Source organism: Trematomus bernacchii, unplaced genomic scaffold (assembly GCF_902827165.1).
Source record: "Trematomus bernacchii unplaced genomic scaffold, fTreBer1.1, whole genome shotgun sequence".
In the NCBI taxonomy this organism is placed as follows: domain Eukaryota; kingdom Metazoa; phylum Chordata; class Actinopteri; order Perciformes; family Nototheniidae; genus Trematomus; species Trematomus bernacchii.
Genome location: NW_022987710.1, coordinates 1,934,614 through 1,947,911, shown reverse-complemented (window position 1 = coordinate 1,947,911; position 13,298 = coordinate 1,934,614). Strand labels below are relative to the sequence as shown.

At 37.8% G+C, this 13,298-nt stretch overlaps 1 protein-coding gene across 2 annotated transcripts; it reads right to left on the bottom strand.

Annotated features, from left to right (window-relative positions):
* Nucleotides 1-3,333: 3,333 nt before the first annotated feature.
* On the bottom strand, nucleotides 3,334-11,333 carry asb7 (ankyrin repeat and SOCS box containing 7). Of its 2 annotated transcripts, XM_034141020.1 has the most exons (6): nucleotides 11,115-11,333; nucleotides 10,289-10,396; nucleotides 9,164-9,375; nucleotides 7,628-8,233; nucleotides 5,137-5,234; nucleotides 3,334-4,901 (listed from the first exon to the last, which is right to left on the bottom strand). In XM_034141020.1, the coding sequence occupies exons 2-6, from the start codon at nucleotides 10,324-10,326 to the stop codon at nucleotides 4,890-4,892; spliced, it is 966 nt and encodes a 321-aa protein (XP_033996911.1). In that variant the 5' UTR covers nucleotides 10,327-10,396; nucleotides 11,115-11,333; the 3' UTR covers nucleotides 3,334-4,889. The 2 variants fall into 2 exon arrangements, with proteins under 2 accessions (XP_033996911.1, XP_033996910.1); XM_034141019.1 differs by having other exon boundaries at nucleotides 3,334-5,234.
* Nucleotides 11,334-13,298: the final 1,965 nt, after the last annotated feature.

The following is a 13,298-nucleotide window of genomic DNA, read 5'->3' as shown; positions in this document are numbered from 1 at the left end:
GGCTGCTGCTGTGAGGAAATATCAGCCTGAAATTACAATGGGCTTTAATGGAGACATGTTGAATGTTTTTGTCACTTCAAGCCCTCAAGAGGCATTTTGTTTAATTATTTTTGCTTAATTATTCATCATTTTTCAATCTACGAGATGTTTTCCTACGTTTGTCATGAAGAATTATGTCTCAAGAATGTAGGGTTTGGGAATTATGGCAGTTTTAAAAAAAATATGAAGGCAAATTTCAAGATTTCTTACACTCTAGCTGTGACATCACGCACTCTAGTTAATGTTAAAATCTGAAGAAGGCCTCTGTACCAAGGTCTGAACAATGTTTAATATCTCTAAAAGTAAGAATCAGATTTAAAAGTTGTGTTACACGAATAATGTCAGAAGGATGTGTAACATTTTAAAGTTGGAATGAGGTTTCTGAGTGAAAGTATGAAGGAACAGTTAGCAGTTGAAGTCGCATGAAGATTGTTCAAGTCTGAAGATTTCCTCCATTGACTTCACTGGTTACAAATTTGATGAATTATGGGATGTATCTCTGGAATTATGAAAGTTATGAATGAGAAAAGTAATAACCATCGATTCCCGACCGAGCTGAACGTTTTGATGTTTGAACGGAGTTTCTGCGATGTGGAATGTGGGAGAAGAAGACCGGCAAAATAACAGGCGGAATAATAAGAATAAAGAATTTCGTGCGTCGAAGAACAGATAGTGGGAATGCTGTTAACAGCATTCCCACTAAATAATAAGGGGAAGAATAAAGAATCGAAGAACTATAGTGGAATGCTGTAAACAGCATTCGCACTAATAACTGCAAACACAAAGATATGTTTTAAAAAATAAAGTAGACGAATACTTTACATGATTACACAAACGATTTGTTGCAAGTTATAGTTTTACTTTTGAGATGATATTTCATTTGCTTGACTGAGTTTTTTTTTTCTCTTAAACTCTTAGTTTTGCTTGATTCTGAGAATGTTTTTGCTTGATCTTAATGGCACAAACCTGATGCCATAGTACAACACTAATTAATAACACACTGAAAGCAATAAAATAAAAATAAATTGACACCTCGAAACGTTATCTTTAGTTTATTAACACATTTCTGCGTTGAAAAATCTGCATATTCTGTTCATTCAGTAGCTCAGAAGCAGGTATAGAAGACTTACAGCCATTTGTTAGCCACATAAGACATTATGACATGTTTCCCTGACTGTGACCTGACAGAAGAACTGACTGGAGAAGGAAGTCAAATGTATAAAAACTTGTTCCCACACAAAACCAAACTGTTGCTACAAACTGCTATTGCATCAAATCCAGAAAGATCGACAATATGCAGCATAAAACACAACTGAAATGTGGAGAATATTCTCACATGATGAACACTTAATAAAAGTCAGTGTTTATTTTTTCACTCACATCTGGAAGCACTGTATTATCAAAATAACTAGTGAGTCAAAAATAAAGAATGTTGCTAATAGGAATGTTTAATAAACAGAATTAGCTGTAAAAGAAATGCATACTTAAACAAAGTTTGTGTCAAAGTTGCATTTAAGCAACTGCACAGAGGATAAAGCCTACAAGAGTGTATCATTGCGAAGACTGAGAGCTGCTGGGCTGTATCCGAACACCTAAAAAACACTCAACCCTCACAGAGACCAAACTTTCAAAGGATCCTTATCAAAATAAAAGGGGATAATAGGTCTGAAATGTCTGTTAAACTGATGACCAACTTTACCCAATCACCTGGTAAATACAAAGTAGTCGCTACATACATATCCAGACTGCAAGGGCACCATTAAACAAATATCAATGCAGCAATTAAAGAATAATAACGGAAACCTTACCATCGTTGGTCACAAAGTATGAGACGGTCTTATTAACTTTAAAATGTTGCTATAAATTAAGAGGAAGTTCCGAATGTGTGAATATATACATAGATATAGAACATATATTTGACACTGTACACTGTAATTTGTTTTGAAAGGCAGATTTGGACAGATGAAGTGTACCTTTTTGATTGTATTGTAATGTAATGTTAATGTTACTCCTCCAAACCCACTTCTATTCAGCTATAGTAACCGACCAACTGCCTGTCTGTAGTCTTCCTTAAAGTCATGTAATGTCAGTTTACCTAAATAGAGCAAACCGATTGCATTTCAAAAGGGGCAGTTTTCCAAAAAATGTCCTAAACCAAAGCTGCGTACCAACATGCTAATTCAGAATGTCAACACAAAGAAAGAGACAAAGAAAAAACCTTTCCAGTGGCATGGGAATGATTTAAGTAGAAAATCATAAGATTTTATTTTGAATTGTCAAAAGTAATATTTCACAGTATAATCTCCACAACAGTTACCTGCAAGAGATGATTAATTCTGAAAGCACCCAGCAATGTGGATTCCAACTGATCCTTGAACAGAGTACTTGAACACATCAATAAGTAAAAACACTTGACACAAACAAATCAAAATACTTCCCAAACTTTAAATACATTAAGAATACCAGAAATCATTTCTTAAATAAATTCTACAAAAATATCTGTTTTACACATATTTACATTGACTGTAGCTTCTAGCAATTGTGTGAGTGTAATCCAAAACAGAGCTTATTATTCATGATGCCATCCACGACTGTGAGCAAATGTGCTTTCTGGAAGAATTGTATCACCATGCAATCTATTACATATGTAGAAATTGGTCCATAGATAACTGCAGAATGATTCAATATTGAACTATCAAATTATTATTTTTAACAATGAAACTGAAGTTACTTGCTGCTGCCTTTTAAAAAAAAAATAATGCATTTGTTTTAAGGATTCTTGCATATTAGATTTTATTTATTAAAGATACACTGCTTAATTTATTACAGTGCACAGAGGCCGCCCTAAACTTCAAAATGTCCCCTCAGCTTCTGATAGTTTAAAATCAATTTAATTTCAGAGTATCAGCAAAGAGCTGGGTAGACATTTTGATTATTTATCCTTTATTTGATTTATTCAGTCTGATACATTAAAGGTAGGGTAGGTAAGTTTGAGAAACCGGCTCGAGATCGCTAGAATTTGAAAATACACAACCGGAGAAAATCTGCCATTTCCTTATAGAGCCCCTCCTCCAACACACACGAACGCGCACATGACCAATGAGGGCACGAGATAAGTTTGTGCACAGATGGAAGGCTGACAGGCAGGTAGGCCATCCAGTTATTTTAGCCGGGCCGGCTAAAATGATTGGTCGTGCTTTTTACAGTATTACGGCTTCCACAGATGACATTCTTTTATGGATTTTTTGTCAAAGCACTTAAGATATTCATTGCTATCGGAATGTTAAGAGCATTCCATGGAATATAACAAAAAGTGTATCTCGAGCCGGTTTCTCAAACTTACCTACCCTACCTTTAATCTTATGATCGATGCATTGTACAGATTAAGCCAAATTGTAACACCAAATGAGTTGCCCTGTTCAAACTTTAGAAATTCATAAATGCATAATAAAATTGCCTGAATTATCAACTGTTTGTTATTGAGATAAGGATTTGTGGCAGGTCATTTTCTTTGGTTGCAATAAGCCAGCACACACTGTATCAAACCAAACAGAAAAACCAGTGCATTTTTTACTTCAAGGCTGGATTAATGTATGGTTCCTCATCATCAGCCCCAAAACATTCCCAAGACTGTTCAGTTGATTCAAAAAGCTGCGGCACATTAACAACAACATCATATTACTCCCATATTAGCTTCTCTTCACTGGCTCCACAATATCATTTAAATTCCAACTCTTCACCTACAAGCCCTTAATAGTTAGACCGATTTCTTTTAAACCCCTTTACCCCACTGCGCTCCAACAATGCACTGATCCTTGTGGTTCCTAGAGTCTCTGTTCACATGATCATTTTTGCCATATGGATTGTCTATTTTGTACTTTTATCATGCTTATTAATGTTAACATCGATCGGGGGCCTGCAGACGCTCCAAAGACACTAGAGTGAAGTTACCGTGCAGTTTCAGAGAGACCACAGCCAACGCCAGGTTCGGAGATTGGGGGGAACTAAACTACATGTCTCTTGCTTTCCTGAAGTGGTGTGGCAACATTTGGCCTCACCCATGAGCTATGTAACATTTACACAACATAGGCAAAGTGTCAGAAAAACTAAATGTTGGGGTCTGGTAAATGTTTTGCTTTTGTGAGCAAACCCATGCTGTTATTAATGTAAAGACCCGTAATGTTATCTATTGGCTCTAATTTGTGTGTGTAATAATTTATTGTCTTGTGAAATAAGTTTATTTAACAGCATGTGATTTTTTATATCCTGTCATTTTGTTGTGTTGACACACAGTTGTCTTTTTGTTGACAACCGTTGTTTACATTTATGCCAGGCATGCATTTTGTTTTTATTGAATGAAATACATTTTGACCTAAACATCAAAGTCCAATCAAATTATGGATTTTGATAATTGTGACATTTATATGATGGGTAGCTCTGAATCATCAACTGTCAAATAGCTTTACTGGGCACATCAAATGCTATCTGCTTCAAAAAGTATTTAACAATTACAAAGAGGTTTGTAACCACATACATTTTTGGAATTAGACTCACTATAGGGTGATAAAGCTAAATCTGAGAGTATACCTTGTCAAGTTTTTAAAGCCATCCTTGTCCAAATAGCTCAATACTTTGTCGATTTTGAGTCAGAAAGAAAATTGTTACTGCAGCAATGCAAGTTGAGGTTCATATAGCTCAGTAAAAAAAAAAAGGAATCATTGGCAATTATGCACTTGATGAGAATCATGCACCTTTTTACAGTAACAACATCAATGGAAATGATGTTAACTGTAGTGACAATGCTTTCTGTCAAATGAGGTCTTCTTTTTCAAACAATCCATTTCCATCCTTCAGCCACTGATCTAAATGTAAAAAGGCTGAAATAAATAACAGGAGCAGAAAGCTGGACAACCAAACTACATTAACTATCCTTCAGTGTGTAATAGACAGAACTGTGGACATTTCTTCCAGACAAGGAACAGAGGGATTGCATAGTCTTTATAAATGACAGTAGAGGGGATTTAGTCACCCTTTAATCTTCTGTTGTTATACCCTTTACACATTGTCAAACTTATGTTTTAAATAGTCTTTTATAACCTTTGCAATTGGTAGATCCTCCAACAATTTTAAGCTTTGAAGGCCAATGCAGTGACGGATTTGTATTCGACACAAGTCTTGAAGAGTCCGAGGTTGTCCTGAAAAAAGAACAGAAACCGTTATTACACAGTGAATAACACTGGACCGCATATATAACTGCTATGTCAGCCAATTTTGGCTTATTGCAGATAGGTGAGTATTGGCGGATTAGCAATTAAAAAGTAAAAAAGAGTAATGTTATTTAGCAGTGTGCCTTTTGAACAGGTTCTCACTGGAGCACAGTGCAAAACACTGATCTTAGTAGACTGACCTCCCAGTGAGCTGATAACTGATGCTATTCATGTTTGTGAAAGTTTTACTTTTTAGTTAATTTAGTTTGACTTTTTAGTTAATCACCTTACCTAGCTCAGTGGTAGCTCCATCAACAAAAGATTCAAAAATAAAAAAAATTACATTATGATATTACATTTAAAATAACAACTGGAGAAATAATAAAACTGGATTTCTATTACCAAATAAAATCAGTTTGGTTCTTTATTAATACTGCGGTATCGGTTCTTTGTTAGACACTGTTATAGTTGAGATCCGAAAAGGTTATCAAGTGGCTATTCACTTTGTGTTTTACAATGTGTTATTTGGTTAAATAATTAATTTTAAATAAACTACTTAAATTTAACCATATTATGGCCTTAGTTTGGTACATTAAAGAAGAAAAAAGAATCATACTGTGGATATATGATCTTTATATCATGTCAACTGTATCTTTAAATGTAAACGACGGTTGTCAGAACAGAAATCCAATGGTCTGTTGATTTTTAACAATTAAGACTTGAACAATGGCTGCCAGTGATGCGATTTGTTTTATTATATATTCAATGAAACATCTTATTGAATTGTGACCTCAACATCAAAAGTCAAATTTTGGAGAACTGTGACATTTATACTCAATAACAACTATAGACAAAAGCTAGGATTAGTCATTTCCCAATAAAACCGGTTTGGTTCTATATCGATAAATAACAATGCTGATGAAAAAATTATTTTAAAAGTAGAATCCGACTTAGTCATCCCTTCTGTATAGAGTCTATAGTTATATGTGTTCTAACTGAGGGCTGATGAGCTGAAAAAGTGTTTCCCGATTGAAATCACACACAAATTCACAGAAAGCCCAGATGCCCCCAAGAGCTTTATTACAAGTTGTGTCTATTTGAAAACTACAAGTAATCATATTTTATTACCACACATGCTGCATGGTTATCAAAATGAATACTTGTATTTTGTATTTTGGTGTCAAGTGCTTTCAAGCATGCATTAATAAATAATGCATTAATGCAGTAGAGTAAGTGATACTGTTATATGTTGCAGTATTTGACCTGGGACACACAAGCAACACTGAGATGTGTAGCAGCTGAACAGAGCTGGGAGCCTGTCATACGGTGGGACAAGTCTTTCATGGCATATGAGTTAATCCAGGAGGTGGAGGTGTAATCAAAAAGCCAGCAGATATGTGATCTGGTTGAGGGTTGGAGTCTGTGAATGGGCTTGTCTGAATCAGAGCACAGCTCTTTGATATCAAAGATATCAACAGATATCAAAGAGCAGGGGGCAGTGGAGGAATGCAGCCATTGTTCCCTCTAAATGTAATGCTTCAGGTGATGTGCTCCCTGTGTCTGAACAGAAGTCTTTAGAACCTCTTTTACTCTTTACACGTTTTCCTTTCCTCCTCACAGTTAACAGTAAAACGCTTTACACTCTTTGAGCTAAACCTGGAATCCTTTTCTGCATCCTATACATGTTCACAGATGTATTCCAATGGGTAAGGACCCATTGTACTCATACTGCAAGTCATTATGTCTTCATTTATTTTTAGAATTTTGGGGAGAAAGATTCACAATTGTTATTATGACCAACATTAAATAAAAAATAAGTGGAAAACCGTTCATATTTAAGATGACAAGATTTATATTTATCCTTCCCCTTTCTCTGTCGACATCCATCAATAGAATTGTATCTATGTGGTTCACTATAGGATTATTAATTTCAGAAATTCTGAAGTTGCTTACCACCAGCAACATAAACCATAGTAAAAATGTTATTGTCACAAGAAGCATATAAGTGATTGAAAGCATTAGTCGACAAGGGGAGACGTGAATAAATACCAAAGACCTTTACAGCAACACTGAATCATTGTCAAAACACTGACCTTCAGATGCCATCGAAATCCCTTTCTGTAATTTCCCTTCTTCCTTGCCTTTCTGAGGCTCTATCCAGTAAATACAATCTTATGTTTTTTTAAATGTTGGTTGGAATAAATGATTATTGTGATTAGGCTCATCAATAAAATAACCAATGTGTTATAAATAATAACTAATTGTTTTATTTGTTTTTTACTCGCTGTTCTGAGTTTGAATCTTTATGGTTTTTACACTTTGGATAAAAGCATCAGCCAAATGAAATGTAATGTAATGTAATGGGTATGTTGGAGACTCACTGGTGACCTCCTGCAGGTAGTCCAGACAGGGCCTGCTGATCCCAGACATGCTAACAGAGACAGCAACCGGAGTTTGGCCCTCGTAGTTCCTGGTGTTGGTGTCAGCCCCGTACGTGTAGAGCATTTGAGCGCACAGCACATCATCCCTGAGAGCCGACAGGTGCAGGGGGGTCTGACCGTCCTCAAGACGTCCCAGGTTAGTGTCTGCTCCCCTCTGCAGGAACATGCGGCAGTATGAGTGATTGCCTTTGATGACGGCATATCGCAACAGGAAGCCATTTTGAATGTCAATGTTGGCACTGTGGTCCAGAAGGATCCTCACACAGCTAGAGCGCTCACGGATGATGGCTAACTGTAGTGGTGTTGTCCCTTTGTCGCTCAGCGGGTCCACCTCTGCCCTGAACTCGAGGAGAAGGCGTACAAACGAGTCTCGACCATAGTGGGCAGCCACGTGTAGCGGCGTCCAGCCATCGTTGCTTTTTGCATTTATAATGTCACTGCGGAACTCAGACTCAAGCATCAGTCGGGCGATGCGCGCTCTGCCATGCATAGCAGCATAGTGAAGGGCTGTGAAGCCCCCGATGAAGTCCTTCACTGTGGGGTCAGCTGCACAGAGCACATGGAAAGAGTGAAATTAAAGGAAAATAAACAGGCTGTTGGTGACATGATCTGTAATCAGCCTGGACTCTACAGTCCCTCTTATTTCTAATATTATTACCCTAACGTACAGTTCCCTGTATACTTAAGGATTCTGATAGTGACAGTGCAGTGGGTTTCAGACACAGCTGGACATTGTGACTAGACAATAGATTTCCTGAATGTGAAAACTTTAATTTATGTGTAAATGTGTCTGTTGATTGTGTATATAGGATATACATATGTTATACATATTTGTATACATATCTGTATATTGTATAATTTTATATTCGGGATTGGTGGAAACGTCATTTCGATCTCTCTGTCTGTAAACACAAACTGAGTAAGATTGACATTAAAGTTGACTTTGACTTTAACCGTTCATTTAAATTTGCAGCAATTGGCTGCAGAAATTGATATATAAATAAGGCTTTCAAAACAAAACAGGTGTTCCTGGAAATGCCCTCTAAAACTGTTTTAATTTCCTTGTGTTCCTTTATGTTCATGCATTCAGGAATTATAGGTTTTTAACATGTTAATTGTGTTCATATCAACATCCAAAATGTAAGTATGATCAAGTAAAACAAAATTGGAAAGTTTATCTGAAAGGCCTATGGCGCTAGCCATAGTTGTATTTCATTGTTGCATCCTAAATTGCTTTTACAGTATCATATGTAAACTTACAGTATATAGAAAACATATTATTACAGATCTGATTTTCTCGATATGGCAAATGTAAGAGTTTTAATGGATATGAGTCAGACTAATATATGTACTTTTAATGGGCCTAGAAGAACCTCTTCCAGTAAAGTAATGACCTCTATTGTTAAGACCTGTCAAGCCAATTCTAATCACCAAATGCAGCCAACTTCAACAGAAAGACAAAACTGAGCCTCTAACCTCCATGCTCAAGAAAGACTCGAACACATCTCTCTTTGCCTTTGGCAGAAGAGAAGTGTAGCAGTGTCCAGCCGTTGGCATCGCGGATCTTCGGCGAGTATCCTTGCTCCAGCATCCTCCTGACAGTGCACACATCCCCCGCTGCCACTGCAGCCTGGATCTGCAGCTCCTCATGAAGCTCCGGGTTCCTTCTGCAGTGATGGTTCAGCATCCTGTCACATTTCACATGGGATTGATCACCTGCACATCACCTCTGTCAGGAACACATTATTTATGTGTTGGGTAACTAGGTGGGTATGTTTAAGGTTATGACTCCAAAGGTTGGTGACCTGACTGTTATGTTATGAAAATGTTATACAATCTTAAATCATATACATCTTTGAAATACATGTCATTGCTTTTTCAACTTGAACTGAACATTGTCAAAAGCACACATTGTAGACAGGTGCTTACATAGAATTGGAGGATGAAACCCTCTTTAATGGTCACACATGTTCATGCACAAAGCACACACAGTGATATTTGACCTCTGCTTTTAACCCATCCTAGTACTAGGAGCAGCTATTGTACAGCGGAGTGTGGGGGGGGGGGGGTCACCACTGCAGGGCCCAGGAGGTGAACTGGGATCTCTCCAATTAGCAGTCCACACTCCATATTTAGGTCTGTTTGGGGACTTGAACCGGCAACCCTATGGCTCCCAGTCCAAGCCCCTACTGACTGAGCCACTGCTGGACATATTGTAATTAATAAGTTAACTGAAAATACGTTTCCTGACAAAATGTATGACTGTAGACGTATGGCGTGGCCCACACTCACTGACAAATATGTGTAAACATGTCCACCACCTATGCAGAAACCAAGTGTAGATATACAGGTTTGTGTGCACATGTTCTCGCGAGGCATATTTTATATTACGCAACAACGTCAGAGGCATTTAAGACCGAAGGCTCTGGGGAGATATGCAGCTTTAGAGACAACAGTATTTTGTTCTGGGCTAAACTGCATCTGAGTTCATGTCAATTGTCCTGAGGAGATTTGTTGAAAAAAGTGACTTACTTTATTCAAATACTTGAACTTATATTATTAACCACTGAAACGGCCAATATGACAAAAACGTAGATGTACCTTTTGACAAGCTGAATAGATGGGCTTCTCTTAGTCATGTCGGAGCTTCACCTGCAAATATACAGCTGACCTGTCAGGTAGGACAGCAGTCTGTCTTCAGCTGCTCTCCTGCAACACACACACACACAGTCATTTTAAGTCATAAAAGACACGCGTAAATAATACATTCATATTATTTTCTTCGATGTGAAAATGTGCAATTACAGAAAATGTTGGATTTGTTACAAGTGCTTCTAATTATACTCCCACTACGACTAATACTAATTATTATTATTATAAAAAAAATACACAATTATTATAATTTACAGGAATGTAAGAAAAAAGGGAATACATTACTTGCTTATAAACGAGATCAAGTTTCAAATGAGTCTTATTTACTAAAGTAAAGCGTTGACAGTCAGTCACAAAGTGACTCGCGTTACATTTGGAGTTTTTATCTTCACCGGATGATGAGAAGACAGGACAATAGAATGATTTCTTACTTACTAACATAACCCACAATACAAAGCACGCACAAGCAAACCATTATAAAAGCCGAGGGAGGAAAACGGGCTGATGAACACCATTCGTTTTATATATTGCAGAAAATGTCATGAATGCACCCTTTGACAAGATATTATTATATTATATTTTCAGCTAACGCTGGCTAGCCAGCAGGCTAACAAACTCATAGACGCTAGCTCGCTAGCTTGTGTTCACTTTTTGTGACGTTACTTGAAGTATAGGACACAGAAAAAGCACTGGGTGCATCGATGATAAAGTTGATTCTTCACATTTGCTAATAAACACAACAGCTGTGATACTATACAACAAAGACTTCACATACTGGACAGACGCTGAGCCAACGGCTAACTTAGCCTATCAGCTTCCACTCAGGAAGAGCTGGAGTTGTCAGAGCTGCATCATTCTGTTCCTCAACTCAAACCATCATGTAACAGTATACTGTCTGTTCAAACTTCACTAATGTTGAGAATCATTTCGCTGTTCAACAATCCGCTTTAACAACAAAGTGTTCTCAGAGAGCTGTGAGCACATCAGTTTGACTTAAACAGTAAAACACGACAACTTCCGTCTATAATCCTTCACAATAAAAGCATCCCTTAAATATAAACCCACTGCAAAAAAAGCGTACTTCGCTAAAACTGGAGAGAATGTCCCACTTGTCTGTTGGGCCTATACCCAGTGGTGTAAAGTACATTTACTCAAGTAGCCTACCGTACTTAAGTACAATTGTGAGGTACTTGTACTTTACTTGAGTATTTACATTTGTTTTGGTACTTTTACTCCACCACAATTCAGATCTTAATCTTGTGCTAGTCTCACAGAGGGGAAATTTGCTTTGTTACAGCAGGAAAGAGCCACAGACAGTTTAATGTTACATATGTTAAAAAAAAGTACTAAGTTTTGATATAATAAAAATATAATTAAAAAAAATAGAACTAAAGAAAAAATACTTTTCAAATTACAAATCCTCTAACAGTTCTTAGGATTTAGCAGCCAGGTATATATTACACAGTTATTAATGGCATATGTATATAATGTATATATTGCACATATAGCACATATTGCACATAGTTTGATGGTATTTAACAGCAGCAAGTTACACAATTTGCAAAATACAAAATGCAACAAACACAAACACACCTTATAACGGTTCTAAGGATTTAGCAGCCAGGTATAAATTACACAGTTATTAACGGCATATATATATTGCACATATAGCACATATTGCACATAGTTGATTGGTATTTAGCAGCAAGGGGTGATATAGTCTGTGTTGTGGTGTGTGGGGGGGAGGGGGGGTCTACTAGGGGCTGTGCTGGTTGTATAGTCTGACCGCTGCAGGAAGGAAGGACCTGCGGTATATCTCCGTGTGACAGCTGGGGTGCAGCAGCCTGTCACTGAAGGAGCTGCACAGTGAGGACAGGGTGTCCTGGAGGGGGTGGGACATATTGTCCAGCAAGGAGGACAGCTTGGCTGCCATTCTCCTGTCTCCCACCACCTCCACAGTGTCCAGAGGACTCCTGTCTCCCACCACCTCCACAGTGTCCAGAGGACTCCCCAGGACAGAGCTGGCCTTTCTTACCAGTCTGTTCAGTCTCTCCCTGGATGTTCACTGGTGTCGGGGGGGAGTGTTGGCGCCGTCTGAAATCCACCACCAGTTCCTTGGTCTTCGATATGCGAAGAAAAATAGTTCTAAAATAAAGTGAGAGATCCAGGACCTGAAGTGTCAATGATGTGCATTAAGTATTGCCCAGACCCAGTCCTACAAAACAGGCTCAGCTAGGGCAGCAAGCAGTGGACAACAAGGAGGATAAAAAATGCATGACTGGTTTCCAGCGTGAACTCAGAGCGAAAACCCAGGCCATGACAGAAGAATACCAAGTTGTGGCCTTTGCTAATAAGGTATCCTGAGACATCTTGTCTATCGTCTAGACTAGAGTTCATGGCCTTAAAAGGGAACTTCTCAGAGAAGTTCAGTCACTGGTTAAAAGGGCATGACCTTATATTGTGGACAGATAACTATCCAATTACCCATATACTGTACAGGCAAAACGCAAACGATATGCCTATGAACAGTGTTGGTTGGCAAGGCTGTAGCATAAAAACTTCAACTCAAAGTAAAATAAATACACAGCCGCTTCTATATTTGCAAATTACATCAGTGACCACTGTATCTTTGCCACAGTAAGAAATACAAAAGTCTTGATATCCTAACCACGTATATGATCATGAAGCGTGATATGATACATTTTGTTGAGCAAGTTATATCCATGGCCTCTTTGTCTGTATTTCTGATGTTGAAAATGCTTCGAAACTCTTTCATGATGGTTTTATTGAAATTGTTGACTAGCTTGCCCCCTTTATAAAGTACAGAATTGAAGGCGACAACTTAACAAGTTGCTTAACAAGTTGCTTAACAAGCGCAATGTTGCATGGTCAAAAGCCAGGAACACAGGTCTTGGGTCAGACTGGCTGCTCTTCAGGCAGCTGCAAAATGCGTGCCGTT